Source organism: Phodopus roborovskii, unplaced genomic scaffold (genome assembly GCF_943737965.1).
Source record: "Phodopus roborovskii unplaced genomic scaffold, PHOROB, whole genome shotgun sequence".
Taxonomy (NCBI): Eukaryota; Metazoa; Chordata; class Mammalia; order Rodentia; family Cricetidae; genus Phodopus; species Phodopus roborovskii.
In genome coordinates this window covers 9399151-9413412 of record NW_026126424.1, presented here as the reverse complement: position 1 = coordinate 9413412, position 14262 = coordinate 9399151, and the positions used below count along the sequence as shown (strand labels likewise).

At 43.1% G+C, this 14262-nt stretch overlaps 1 protein-coding gene across 2 annotated transcripts in view; it reads left to right on the top strand.

The window, feature by feature from the left end:
* The first annotated feature begins 1203 nt into the window (after positions 1 to 1203).
* The window catches only part of Pde5a (phosphodiesterase 5A), a 136340-nt gene continuing 123281 nt past the window's right edge, over positions 1204 to 14262 (top strand). Inside the window, exon 1 of one of the 2 annotated variants that reach the window (XM_051185568.1) lies at positions 1204 to 1467. In XM_051185568.1, coding sequence (XP_051041525.1) covers positions 1346 to 1467 — 122 coding nt within the window. In that variant the 5' untranslated portion in view covers positions 1204 to 1345. Of the gene's footprint in view, positions 1468 to 2321; positions 2757 to 14262 lie in introns of those variants that run through there. The other variant, XM_051185569.1, reaches the window with a different exon arrangement.

Below are 14262 nucleotides of genomic sequence, written 5' to 3'. Positions count from 1 at the left end.
AAGGCTGAGAACTGAACCTGAATCTGTAGAAGAGAAGGAAGGACTCTTATTAATCTCCCGAGTGAGCTCTCCAGCTTCAGTATCAACTGTGGACCAGACACAAACAGTCAAGGTCCAATTTCTAGCTCTTATCCCAAAGAGTTTAGTTTTAAATTAAGTGACTTCCTGGTAGGAGGAATGTGTAGCTATGAGGGGAGGTATACAAGGAACACTCACCATTGAGGGGAATGTCCCTAGACTCTGAGGGTAATTAGTATTACAGTAATGTATCAGGAGAGAACTGTCTTTTAAAAATCAAATATGAGTTAGAGTGTGTTGCTTCGATCATGACATTTTGTCACAGCTGTAGTAACCTAAGACAATACTATTTCCGAGGTATTGATACCAGTTAAATACAAATGAATAAATTTTAAATTAGGCTAATTGGGTGCTCTCAGTTGTACATGGTTAGTGTTCTTAAGTCTGCATAATCGTGTAGAGGTATTCTTATTTTCAGAATTCACAGGCAAGGACAGGTGGTTGTCATTTTTATGTCCTGTGCCCATCCTCACTCTTGCGCTTTCAAAAGGAAGGTCTTTGGTATAATGAGTCACTGCACTTGACAACTGATGTTAGCATTAAGGAAGGGTGTGGTCTTGTTGGAAGTTATACCATCCTACAGCTGCAGGTTTCTCCTAGTGGGTTATGCCTCAGTTCTCACCCTAGCCTGTGGGGTCCGTGGTAGGAGCGCTTGGAGTCACTGGGAGCGCTCCTGCGAGTGAGATGGGTGCTGGGTCTTCTCCACCAGGAGCTGCTTTATGGAGAAAAGTAAGGTAGGGCTGTCATTGGACTACTAAGAAAGAGGGGGGAAAGCCTAAATTAACATTCTCTCTCACTTTCTAGTGACGCTCGTCTGCCTCTTGCCTTCTGGACTTGGGATGGATCCTCAATGTGATCTTCCCCTTCCTAGAGTTGGGCATTGTAAAATCCACCCACTGTCACCTTTGCGCTCAGAGGGACGCTGGCTCGGCCCACAGCGCACCCCAGCGGGCGGTCTGGATTCCTCCTAGCCGGGGCCACTTGGCTTCCGGAGAGCTCGCCAGTCAGAGCCGGGGCAGATGCAGAAAGCCCTTCTCCGCGGGACCCCAAGGAGGGCACCCGCCACCTGGGAACCTCTGGGACCTAGAGGGGCGGGGCAGAGCGGGCTGGGAGGCTGGCCCGTGTCTCTGCTGCTTCGCAGGAGGACTGCGGGCCTGAAGCAAGGCAAAAGGGGAGGGTCTCGAGCACAGTCCCGCTCCTCCGAAACAGGGACCCGGCCGGGTGGAAATCCTGCACCCGGGAGCCACTGAGACGCGCGGCACGCACCATGGAACGAGCCGGCCCCAGCTCCGTGCGGCCGAAGCAGCAGCAGGACCAGGACCGGGTGGAAGCGTGGCTGGATGATCACCGGGACTTTACCTTCTCTTACTTTGTTAGAAAAGCCACCAGGTAAGAAGAGGAGCCGCAAAGGACGCGGCCAGGGACATGGAGTGTAACCTAGGGCTGATCTTTCTTCCCCATTGAATTGTCCCCTTGGTTCAACATTAAACAATCCCCGTTCCCAGGCCCTTCGCGTCTGAAGTAGCTTCTCCGTCCCAGAACGGACAGGAGTCCTCCACTTAAAGCGAGCACCCTTGAAAACCGAGGCGTCGGATTAGATACGATTTGTCCACGAAGTTAAAAACAAAAAACGTATACCCGGTCCGGGAGCAAGATTACTTTCACGCGCGCTCACGGGCCTTTCCCCCCACCCCCAACCCCCTCTACCCTCCCGAAGCCCCCCTAAACCGGTTTAGCAAAACCAAAACAAGCCAGAGCCCCCTTCCCAGCAGCTCCGGAAGCTCCGCTGTGGACGCGTCCCTGCGGCCGCGCTCCTCCCCTGCCCAGCTTGCTCTGACCCTGGCGGGGCGGGGAAGCCGGGGGTCGGGACCAGGCCGCCGGGAAGCCGGGGAGCAACAGCATGCCCGGGTCGCCCCAGGGAGGACTGTCGCCTCCGGCCCGCTGATCATCCCACCGCAGGCTGCGGCGCTGCAAGGAGGTTCTTGGAGGAGCTTTGCTGCGCGCACACAAAGGGCGCGGGAGGGAGGGGGCGGGCCCGGGGCCCGGGGCCCCGGGCACCCCAGAGGCCAGCTCTTCCTGGTCGCGAGCCAAGCGCCCGGAGGCCGCCGCGGAGGGCGGGGAGGAGGGAGCCTGTCTTCCAGGAGCGGACTGCAGCAGGGCCAGTCGGGGCGCGCGCAGACTTGAGAGTGGATCCGAGGGGCGAGAGGGTGGAACGGAGTGCGTGGCGGGCGGGTCCCCCGAAGCTCGCTCGAGGGGTCTCCTCGAAGCCCGCGCGCGCGCTGGCCTCCCGCGCGCCGACCTGGGCTGAACTAACAAGTTCGGCTTTGGAGAAGGGGCTGGAGCCCCGCCACCGGCGCCTTGGGGCAACGGCCGTCGAGCAGCTGGTGCTGGCCGCCCGAGCCGGGAGGGAGACTCTCGCCGGGCGGGGATGCTGGACGAGCTGGCGGGGACTCGCCTGTGCGTGGCCGCCACTCGGCCCGGCGCTGCCCGCCAGGGGGCGACGCCACGCGGGGTCCTCAGCCGGCGACCCGCCTCGAAGAGGCGGCGGGGGCCGTAGGGGAGCCGGCCGAGCATCCCCCGAACTCCTCCGGCCCTCAGAGTCTTCCGAGTCCACCTTCCGAGGAGTTTGGAAACGAGCGACCCACGTTTGCTATGTTGCCCTTTGGAGACAAAACGAGGTACTTCCTTCAGGATCCCGCTGGCCACTTTGCCCGGGGAGGGGTGCGGGAGTCTCCGGGGTTGGCGGTGGCACCCAGCGCACCTGCGGGAGATTAAGTCGCTTGGTAGATGGGCAGTGTGATTTTGTGTCTCTCCTTGCTTTCTTTCTCTCCGTGATAATGTTTGGGGGTCAGTTTTCTGTTTTCCCACCCAGTCATCTCTGGACAGTTTGAATGTTTTCCTTGGGAGTCTAGCCTTTAATGCCTGAGCCATCTTTCCCTGAGAGCCCAGAAAAGCTTTGAGTACCCAGCTCTCCTTTCATTTCCCCTCTCCCATTGTGCCCTCTTCCTCCAAACTCTGAGCTTAGAGCGGTCAGATAACTCTGAAGGGAGAGCGGTTTCTTTTTGAAACGGAACTGGGAATTTTGAGCAGAGACACCAAGACAGACCATCTCGAGCTAGAATTATCGATTGCTGTGAACCAACACTTTCCAAGGGGCACTGGCTACTCTGAGACCATCTGTCCCTGGTGTCCCTTCTCTGCACACTCTCACCCTCTGCTCCCTTTGAATTAGAGCACAGGAAATGGGAGGGGCTGGAGAACTGGGCTGAGTTTTAAAGAATGCTTTGGAGGTGTCCTTTAGATAGGTTGTTAATAGTTGAAAGAATAAAGCAGCTTGTCTAAAAATACAGCAAAAATGTTCCATTCTGTTTTTCCCCTCTCCGCTTTGGAGACAAACTTTGGACGTGTTGCTGGAGGTTTTTGACTAGTCCTAGCTGAGAACACTGTCAAAACCTTCCAAAAACCTTGAAAGTGTAGCAACATTGTGTTTGAAAGTATAAAGACTCATTCAGCAGTACATTTACTATTACCTTTTTCACTCAATTTGAATGTAATTAAAATCTCAACTACAATGCTAACTGTAAAGTTTAGATTTCCCAAGACTCCAAAAGACTTTTTCCAGTTAGGGCATTATTTGGTGTGTGTACTGTGTGTATGTGTTCTTAAGAGTAAAACTAGGAAAATGAAAGTGTAAAATATATTAAAGTAACTCAGGCCTTCATTATTAGCATGAAGAATAATACTCTAGGAATTTTTGTTTGACTTTTTTGCTGGTGATATTAGCTGAAGGATTTTAATATAAGATAGGAAGTTCAAAACAAGATTACTGTGTCTTCTTTTAAAATGCCAGATTAGTGTGGTTCACATTGTCAAAATAAAAATGTATTGCATTCATTTTAACTTTACAGCACAGTTCTTAAACAAGAAGCCTGCATCATTTTGATGTGCTTTGGAAGTATAAAATATATGTGTATCTGTAAAAAAATGTGTGTGATTCAGGTAATTCAGGAAGCAATAGTTTTACAGAGAGACATGTGGAACATTTAAAAGCTTCAAATGAATTTAGATTCATTTAAAATGCCCATCCTAGAGCAGAAATCAAGCTTATCTACAGAAATGTTTCTGCATTTATTAATTGTTGTCATTTGACACAAATGTATTATATGCTGTCCTATTCCCAGGCCCAATTGTCTGCATCTGCACTTAGTCCTGGAACATCATGGAACTTCTGGCATCCTGACTTTTCAAGCACCTGTTAATCTGGCTTGACCTTGATAGCAGTTAGGCTGTCAATTTTTTCCCCCTTAAAATTATCTTCAAAAACACATCTACATGATGAATTAATGTCTACATTCTCCAGCAAAGGAAAGAATGGGTGCTTTTAAGTGGTCACAACCAATTTCTATGAATTTGAGTGTGAAAGTTGAACAACTTGTAACACTGTTGGCATGAAGATTCACTTTGTTTTTCTAGTAAACTGCTGGTGGACACCTCCCACCCTCACTGACCTAAACAATTGGTAGTCTTCCAGGACTGAGTTAATTGGAGGTTTAATGTGCAGACATTTACAAAGAAAGCCTTGTGGTGCTAACTCTACTCAGCAGTTACTGTTATTCTTGATATGGTGTTTGAATAGTGTTACCTTTCAGTAGTTACTAGTCAGGTCCACCACTGTGGGTGATGTTTTAAGTCATTTAGTACTGAAGGGGTGAGATGGTTGAATGTTATTGCTTTGTTTGCCAGGCAAAAGCCGGAGGATATTTGGCATACAATGGAAACAGGAGATTTAAGCGAAGACAAGTTTTATGGCAGGTCGGATCAAAGTCCAGAAACAGAAGTTTTCATTTCACAGGTCCTTGCTGCCTCTTGTGACGTACTTGACACCACAAAGCTGGGCTGTCCTGCATTTGGGATTCTTGACTTCTTGCATTTACCCTTTTTGTTGCAGTAGTAGGAATTAATTATGGCCTTCCATATGCAAGGCAAGTGCTCTGCCAATTGAGCTGAATCCTAACCAGCACTCAAAATTGTTATTTTGAGATAAGGTCTCATTAAGTTGTCCAGTGGTTTTGAACTCAGTCTGTAGCCCAGGCTGAATCTTCCTCAGCTTCTCAAATACTTAAATAGCAGTTGTTATGGGCCATGAAGCCTGGTTTCCTTTTCATTTCTAAAAGATGTGACATTTTTATTTGTAAGGAACTATACATTAAACTTAGATGGGGAAATGTAAAATAAATATTGCTATCCATTCTTGAAACATGCTATTTCTGTAATTACATAGGAATAGACACTGTTCTGCGGTGTTAAACAAATATTTGCTAAGCATATTTCTTAGGCAGTGGTATTGAAAATAATAAATTCTTCAGAGCATTTGCCCAGCCAGAGTATGACTGTTTGTGTGTTTATTTATAGCAGTAATTCTCATACTGCCAGTTTTCTTGTGTGTCTTGTGCCCAATATGTAGGTACTGCCTTCTAGCTTCCTGGATGCATTCTGAGAGGGTTCAGTTCTTCCTGCCTAGAATACCCCACAGTCCTTGAAACAACAACTATTTCCTATTGCCTCCTTCTCTGTAATGTTTTCGTTTCAGAGTTCTAGACCCTTTTTAGATCCTAAGTTACATGATCAAGAATTTGTAAAAATGTGTAAATTTTATGCAATATTAGTCATAGATGGCTATCTTTAAATAAAGTGATTTCTGTGTTACAATGTAATCTCAAATAAGCTTGTAAAATTTATAGTTTTGTTTTTCCAGTTTGTGATCTGAAAAAAAAACTATAGAAACTGTCAATATTTTCATGAGATCATGTCCATAGTATTTCAAGATTAGGGAACATTGATGTTTTGCTTATTCTAGGCAACAAGGTATATTTTTTTTCATGGTGTTGGGGGTTGTATCTGCAACCTCCAGCACCACAGACTAGTTAGTGTCCTATCCGTGAACTACATAGATGATCCCTGTTTTCTTACATCGTTTCTTTTAAGGCCAACTTAAAAAAATAAAAATAAAACAACAACAAACTGCATACAGTTGTGCACTCACCCTTTATCAATGGCAGGCAGTGAGATTTACTAAGGTGCACCCCTTCCATTGTATTTGGAAACACGAATTACAGCCTTAAACACGAATTACAGCCTTGCTCACACGGCCTTGGATGTTTTAACAATGCCCCAGAATGATTTCCTTTGTAAACAGAACTGGATAGTATTTATTTGTTTCTAGCCCAAGCAGAATTTATTAAACCTTCAATTGTGGTTTTCAAGTTACATTTGTTTTTGTTGTTGTTTCAAGCTGAATGAAGGATTAAAAACCTTTTACTAGGATGAAAAATTCTTTACTAAGCTGTGAGACAATTAAATAAATCAGTGAGTTGATTGGTCATTCAGAGTTGATTCAGAGTTGGAAATGCCTAATTTCTGAATTTAGTGTGCAGATGAGCTGCGCCCTCCATTTCCTGTAACCGTAGTGTGGAGGCCCAGATATGGATGCAGGTGACTGGTGCTACAGCCCTCAGTGTGATGAGGAACAACTCTGATGTCAGCTTCTCAGGGATAAAACCGAAGAGTGTCTCTCCACATCACCTATTCCTATTCACTTGAGACTTAGCACTGTAATCTTACTTGCTGACTTGTAATTCTCATTTTGTTTTACATTGTATCATTATTATCATTTTTTTTTTTTTTTACAATGTAAGGACTTTATTCATTTTCAATGAATGGTAGGAATTTGCAATTATTTCCCATCAAATACTTAAGGTAGGCAAAACAAATTGAGTGTTAAACTTCTAAGAATCATGTTGACCAATAGATAAATACCCTAAAAATATTTCAAAGCCTTAAAAAAATGTATATTCATTTCTCTGGATTTGAGTTTGTAATGAACATACTTTTGGAAGTCTTTTTTTTTTCTCCTCTTTTTCTGAGACAGAGTTTCTCTGTGTAGCCCTGGCTGTCCTAGAACTTGCTCTGTAGCAGGCTGGCCTCGAACTCAGAGCTCAGAGATCTGTCCGCCTCTGTCTCCCTGCTACAACTAAAAGTATGCACTGCTACTGCTCAGCTTTTTTCCTTTCTCCTCCTTCTTTTCTTGTTTGAATTATTATGGGGCATTCTTATTGTCTTCTTTATTTGGAAGAGGGAAGACTTTTCTTTTTATAAATGACTTCTCTGAATAGAGAAATGTGTGTTTTGGGATGTGTGGGTGGGGGGTATGCTCAAATGTTCTAGGAAAATGACTGTCATTTGATATTTTAGTGATAATGATATGTCTAGATAGTGTCACCATCTGTATTCTCTGTTGCATTCCTATGTTAGAATGTAAGAAAATATCTTAATCCTTTGAACTAATAAAATAATTAAACCAGTACACACAGAGAGGGATAGGGGAGGAGGGAGAATGAATTTTATAATTGTGTAATCCAGTGTTTTAACTTTAAGTAATATACTGCTCACACAGGAGGCCTTGGGTTCCATCCCCAGCATAAATCAAACAAAAACTAAAACCCTACCCTTGTTAGATAAAGGCTTTCTTTCTGATGTCTGGTATGGTAGTTACAATGCTTTTGTTCACAAATGACAACAACCCTACCTAAACCCACATGGAATTGACTGTTAATTGGAACAGTGGAGATGGTGGTGGTGGTGGGGGGGGTTGGGATTTGATCAGTTGAGTTCATCTGACCAGATAATCTTGTTAGGATTCTGTTTGTTCATTTGCCTGTCTGTCTTTCCCTGGCCCATTTATCTGTTGTGGGCCTTGAACTGCAGCTTAATGTCTCTTAGATGAGTCTTGCCCTTCCTTCTGCTATGAAAGGGTCATGTCTTCTGTCCTGGCAGGTGCTTACTACACTACTTCATCCTTACTTGGGTTATCTGTCCTCTCTGGACTACTCCAAGAGAGTAGAGAAACCTATCTGATGTAGTAGGTTAGGTGGCCACAAGGTCTCAGTGTTTGTTTATGGGCAGGGTTGAAGGGGGGAGGGGAGGGGAGATAAGGGAGGGATTGTCAAAGTAAAGTACACAGACCCAGTATGTGGTGTCATATCTGGTGTTGACTCCCCCTACCTACCCCCCCCCCCCCCATTTTAGACAGAGCCTTACTCTGTGTTGCAGGCTGTTCTAGAACTCTCCATGTAGCTTCAGATTCTTCGTAACTCTTCCTGTTTCAGCTTTCTGAGCACAGGAAGGATAGGTGTGAGTCACCATCTTGCCCATCTTTGAGTTCTTTTCATTTTAATGAGTAGCCAAATGTGGAACTCTTAAAAAGTAAAATCAATACATAGACAGATAATTTAATCTCAGTTACAACATTTATGCAACTGTAATCCTAAATTGCATTTTAAGTTAATTATGAACGGAATGATGAAACTACAATCAAATGCAAATTGGCAGCGTTCATTAAATGCCCCCCTGCAGAGTCATTATGGCCCTAGCTGTGGCCATGAGCAATAGTACATGGCCATAAGGCCTTTTTCATGTTGCCCCGCAACATCTCGCTTCTCCCACTGGCCCTTGGAACACTCGTGAACCTTTTAGTCTTATAGTACAACACACTTACTTTTGAATTTCATTTTCCATGTGGGATGGAAGTCTGCTTGCTTGTAAAATTTATTTCCCCTCTAAAAGTAAAGGGCGGTACTTGGTTATAAGTTGGTGATGTCAATCATTTATAACATTCTTTCATCCTTTTTGTGTTTTAATTATGATCTTTTGAAAATACCAAACTAAAGCACTTGCATAGAAATGTACAGATCTTCAAAATATACCTGTATTGAGCTCTTAAGACTTCGGGTTGATGAACACCCTCTTAGCAGTGTTTCTCCGATTTCTAAACTGCAAGCCAATCAATATACTTAATTAGTTCGCATGTTTCAGTTCCTAGCTTTCTATCAGATTGCAGCAGGTTTCTATTTAAGTGATATTGTTCCTACATGCAAACAGAAATGCAAGGAAAAATACAAAACAGAGTGACCCTCCCAACTTGGCATCATGAGTGTGAGACTGCAGGAAGGGTTTCTGCATTATCTTTGCATCTTGTCTTGGTAAGTTTCTCCCAGAGAACACTTGGGAACTGAAAAACTTTAGGCAGGGTGTTTCTTTGTTGTGTCAAAGCCAAGTGAAGTATGTATTATCCGGGTAGAGGTTATGGAGGGTGTGAGGGACCTCAGATCTCCTGTTTTGTTTACTGTCCTTAGAGCAAGCTAATTTTTAATAAAGTTAAAGTGTTTCTCAAAAGTATTAGTTGGAGCTGGGCAGTGGTGGTTCACACCTTTAATCCCAGCACTTGGGAGGCAGAGGCTCCAGTCCAGCTCGGTCTACAGAGCAAGTTCCAGTACAGCCAGGGCTACGCAGAGAAACCCTATTTTGAGAAACAAAACCAAACAAACAAGAAAACAAAACAAAACAAGGTATTGGTTGGGATTTGACTGTGAGGTGTTTTACTCTGAGACCCTGTCCATCAAAGTGCAGGATGGATTACATTCTTAGGCCTCAGGCACTTAATGCCAAGAACAACCCCCAAGATTGTGAAATCAAATCTGTTCCCACACATTTCCAGATTTCCCTCAAGGACTGGCACCACTACTCAGTTTGGAGCCACTGTTTCTAAAACCTTTGAAATGCATTTCTGTTCATGGAAACCAGGAGCCTTACCTGTGACAAGCTTAGGTGTCAGTTCCCAATCCATCTTTCGGAGAGAATGACTTTAGATGTGCTATTTACTGACTCTGTAAGTTAGAGCAGATGGACTTAAGAGCTCTCAAGACAGTTAAAGAAGATAATGTATGTTGTCTGTGGTTTTTCTTAGTAGTGTTTTCTTCCTTAGTAGTTTATAATTTTCACATTGAGAATGAGAAACACCTAAAACTTGATCGTAAACATTGATAATATTCCCCCTTTCTGGCAAATAGGAATCAGAACAACACAACAGAGGCTTTAAAAAGCCTCAAGTGGCCTTCATGTTTAGATGGCTTTTTATTAATGGTTTGAACCAGCCTTATTTGGCATTGTGTAAGCCTCTTCCAGCAAGGTAATTGGAATAGGAATTAGGCCCTAAGGTTTTGCTCCCAGCTTGCCTGTTAATGAAGACAGGAGCTGCTAGAGGTGAGGGGCAGGCCACAGGTTCTCACATGAGTTATAACAGGCTCCTCCAGCCTTTACAGTCTTGCTTCTCAGGAGGACACAGCATCAACCTCTCAAGTTAAACAGTTTCATTCTTGTATTTTTCCAAACTTGCCTTGTGGATCCAGGTCAAATTATGCAAACATTGTAACTAAAACTGTATAAAGTAAGGATCTAGGCACAGGAAAAATAGCCGACATTATTTTTATGGGAGTTATTTTTGTGTTTTTTTCCTATAAATAATTTTAGGAGATTTTTATACATTCTTTCCAGTCAGAGGATTTAGTAGGCTCTTTTAATTCAGGTACTAATGATTAATTGATACGACCGGTGGATAAGAACATTGGGAAGAACAAATGATATGACATTTTAATCATATAATTATAAACATGAACATGTACTTGAGTGTTGTGGATTAGCCACACCTGCAAATTTTTCCTTTGTTTTGCTTGAGGTGCCCTAAAAAAGCTCTCTCAAAAGTTATGGCTCAAGGGACTGCTTCCTGGGTATCCTTGAGGTCCTGGGATGACAACAACCTACTTTTAGTAATTCTCTTCAGTTGGATAAGAAGTAAAATGGAAAAAAAGAAGTAAAATGATCAACTTTTATACTCTAATGGCCTTTAATATTTTTTTATCAAGTTTTAAAAATGTGAATTATTATAGGATATTGCTATGATTTAATTATTGTATATTTCCTAACATAAACAGCTAGATAACTCTTATCCCTTTAGTAGTAATAGGAAAACAAGTTCATCCTTGTAATTGTCTTTCACAATTAAATATTTTGCTTATAATCTTTATGTATGGTTCAGAAATTATTTCATGTCACTGCTAATGTGGGGAATCTATTTTTAAATTTTAATTTAAAATTTTAATTTAAATTTTAATTTAAAAATATGTTGAAAGTTTTCTTTTTCTTCATATTAGAAGTTTCTGTAAAGTTTGAGCTTGTGTGTGTGTGTGTGTGTGTGTGTGTGTGTGTGTGTGTGTACAAGTGTACCACTGTGAGTTTTGGAGGCGAGAGGTGAAATTGTGTGAGTTGTTTCTTTCTGTTACATGGGTTCCGGGGATCAAATCAGGTGCTCATACTGGGAGTAGGAAACCTTTGCCTGAGGAGCCATTTTCTTGCCCCAAATGATGATGATATATATCTCAATCCCAGTTCCCTCTCCCTCTCTCCCATGCCCCTGCCCCATCTCTTGTCCCATCCCCTCCCACTCCACAGGGTGGGTGATGTCTTCCAGGAGGGATCATCAAAAGTCGGGTCTAGGCCCTCGCCTGCCTCTAGATTAAGGGAGTGTCCCTCCATGGGGAATGTGCTCCCAAAGTCCTTTTGTGCACCAGGGGTACATCCTGGTTCCACTGTCAGAGGTCCCTTAGACTGCCCAGGCCTTCTAACTGAGACCCATGTTCAGGGGGTCTGAATCGGTCCAATGCTGGTTTCGCAGTTATCAGTCTGGGGACCCATTAGCTCCTCCTTGTTCAAGTCAGCTGTCTCTGTGTGTTTCTGTAGTCTGGTCTTGTCCTCCCTCTCTGTATCTGGATTCCAGGAGTTTAGCTGTGGGTGTCTGCTTCTGCTTCAGCTACTAGATGAGGGCTCTAGGATGGCATATAAGGTAGTCATCAATCTCATTATTAGGGAAGGGCATTTAAGGCAGCCTCCCCACTGTTGCTCAGATTGTTAGCCCACATGATGTTTTTAAATGAAGTGCATAAAAGGAAGTAATGCGGACATTATGGCTCACATCTGTAATTCCATGGGAAGCTAAGCCTAAGCGGTTCTTATGTTCAAGTCCAGGCTTGATGATTTCTAAAATCAAACAGAGGGAAAAACAATAGTTATTCTATTTAAGTAAAATTGTAAATTCTCATTGTTTAAAAAAATTAAACTGATTTAAATTGAATACTACACTTAGTCATGTGGAATCTAACTCATGAAGAGGTTAGTGTTTGTCTTACCCTCTCTTGGTGTACAAGCACATTAAATAATAAAAATTGAAAAATACTCATGAATAGCGAGGAGCTACAACCTGTCTAGTTCAATGAAAAAAAACACAAGCTACAAATTCTAAATTTAAAATAATCTGGAATGAAAATGAAAAGATTTTAGTTGTAACATAATGTGTAATATATCCTTTTTCAGTTTGTAAAGTATTACTAATCTATAAAAACATAAGAGGATTATGAGTCAAGGCATACTCGACATGTAAAACTAAAAACTGGTTTATTTATCTGAGCCAAGGTCTCATTATTCTCATCATGGCCTTGACCTCATAGTGTAGCCAACGATGACCTTGAACTTCTGATCCTCTTGTCTCTCCTGCTGGGGGGGGGGGTTGGAATTACAGACATGGACCCCGGACTTGGTTTTATGCAGTTCTGGTGATTCGTGAATGCCAGGCCTGCTGGTTAATTTTATGTTAATTTGGCATAATCTAGAATTATTTTAGGAAACATTTCCCTATCAGGTTGGCCTGTGAACAAGCACATGGAACATTTTCTTGATTGATGATGTGGGAGGGCTTGGATCACGATGGGCGGGCCATCCTTTGGCTGATGGTTCTGGGTACTTTAAGAGAGCAGGCCCAGCAAATGTTGGGCAGCAAGCCTGTAAGCAGCACTCTTCTAAGGCTTCTGCTCGGTTCCTGCCTCCAGATTCCTGCCGTGCTTGAGTTCCTGTCTTGACTTCTCTCAGTGATAGACCCTTCCCACGCACCCCAGTTACTTTTGGTCATGGCGTTTTATTGCAGCAATAGTAACCCTAACTAAGACAGCTGGCAAGCAGTCTACCAACTGAGTCACATTTTCAGCCTCAAACTTAACTTCATCAGAAATTATTACTAGCTTGGCACTGTTTGTTCAATTGTTAATCGAATCTATCATGTATGATTTTAAATAGAAGCTTATGGGAGCTATAAAACAAAACGTATAGCATTTTATTTTTGTTTGTGTGTAATTTTAGCTGTCAACATCACTAGAAAAACTCATGACAGCTCACCTCCTAATCCTCTCCCTGTATACCTTTGAACCTTCTGTAATCACTGGCCAGTTGGTTCATCCTTCTGTGTACTGTAAGATGCAAGCCTCAGACACTGGAGTTCACCGCAGCTGCGGGAGCTTGGCTAGCTGTGAACTCAGGGGTGTGTTTCTCCGTTCACACAGTGACAACATCATGAAATGTACCCCAGTGAAGTCTCATAAGTCAAAATGTCTCAAAGGCGCTGATTGTTAGATTCATTCACTGCACGGACATTTACAGGGGCCGAACATCTTTCCTAGAGTAGAGCCTTAGAATAATACATTTCTAATTAGAGGCATCATGACTGAAGCCACCTTTAAGACAGGAACTCATGGCTTGCTGGTGACAACTTCCATTTAATTCCATTTCTCCTCACCTAACTAGTATAGATCTTTTGGTGTTTCCTGTGTTTGGTGTGTGCTGACTGGACCCGAATACCATCTGTGATAGACAAGTTGGAAAACCCACGTAGCATTTACTATTAGCGTTACCGGGGAGTAGTCACTGCCAGCAGTGATTTTGAGGCCTTCCAGGTTTTCTTCGGTTATTTTAAGACACACTGTAAAAGCTGGAAAACAAAACCAAATTCTCCCTCTTGAAATGAATATACAGTGCAGCTCACTTACGAGGTAAGAGTTTTTTTTTTGTGTGTGTGTAATAAAATGAGTGACTGGATGATAATTTAGTGAGGAGAGGGAGCAATTTGGATGGGATGTTAACACGAGCATCTTGGACATCAATTTTCATTGCATTTTTCTTGGCTAGCTTTCTTTTAGGTATTTGTCTTTTTATTAACAGCCTTGTAAAAGCTAAAATCAACTAAAAGACATCAAACCGTGTGCTTCCTGATTGCTGTCAGGCTCAAAGGGCAGTTAGTAAAGATAGGCTTTCATGTTATTAATTATTAGTGCTTACAGCAAAGAGTAAAAACATCTGTGGGAATTTTCATTTGTCCACATGTTTATTACATTGGTTTAAACCCTACTTCAAAAAACAAAAACCCCCAAAGAAGTGTTTTGCAAAGGGTAGCATTTGGAATGCTTGCTT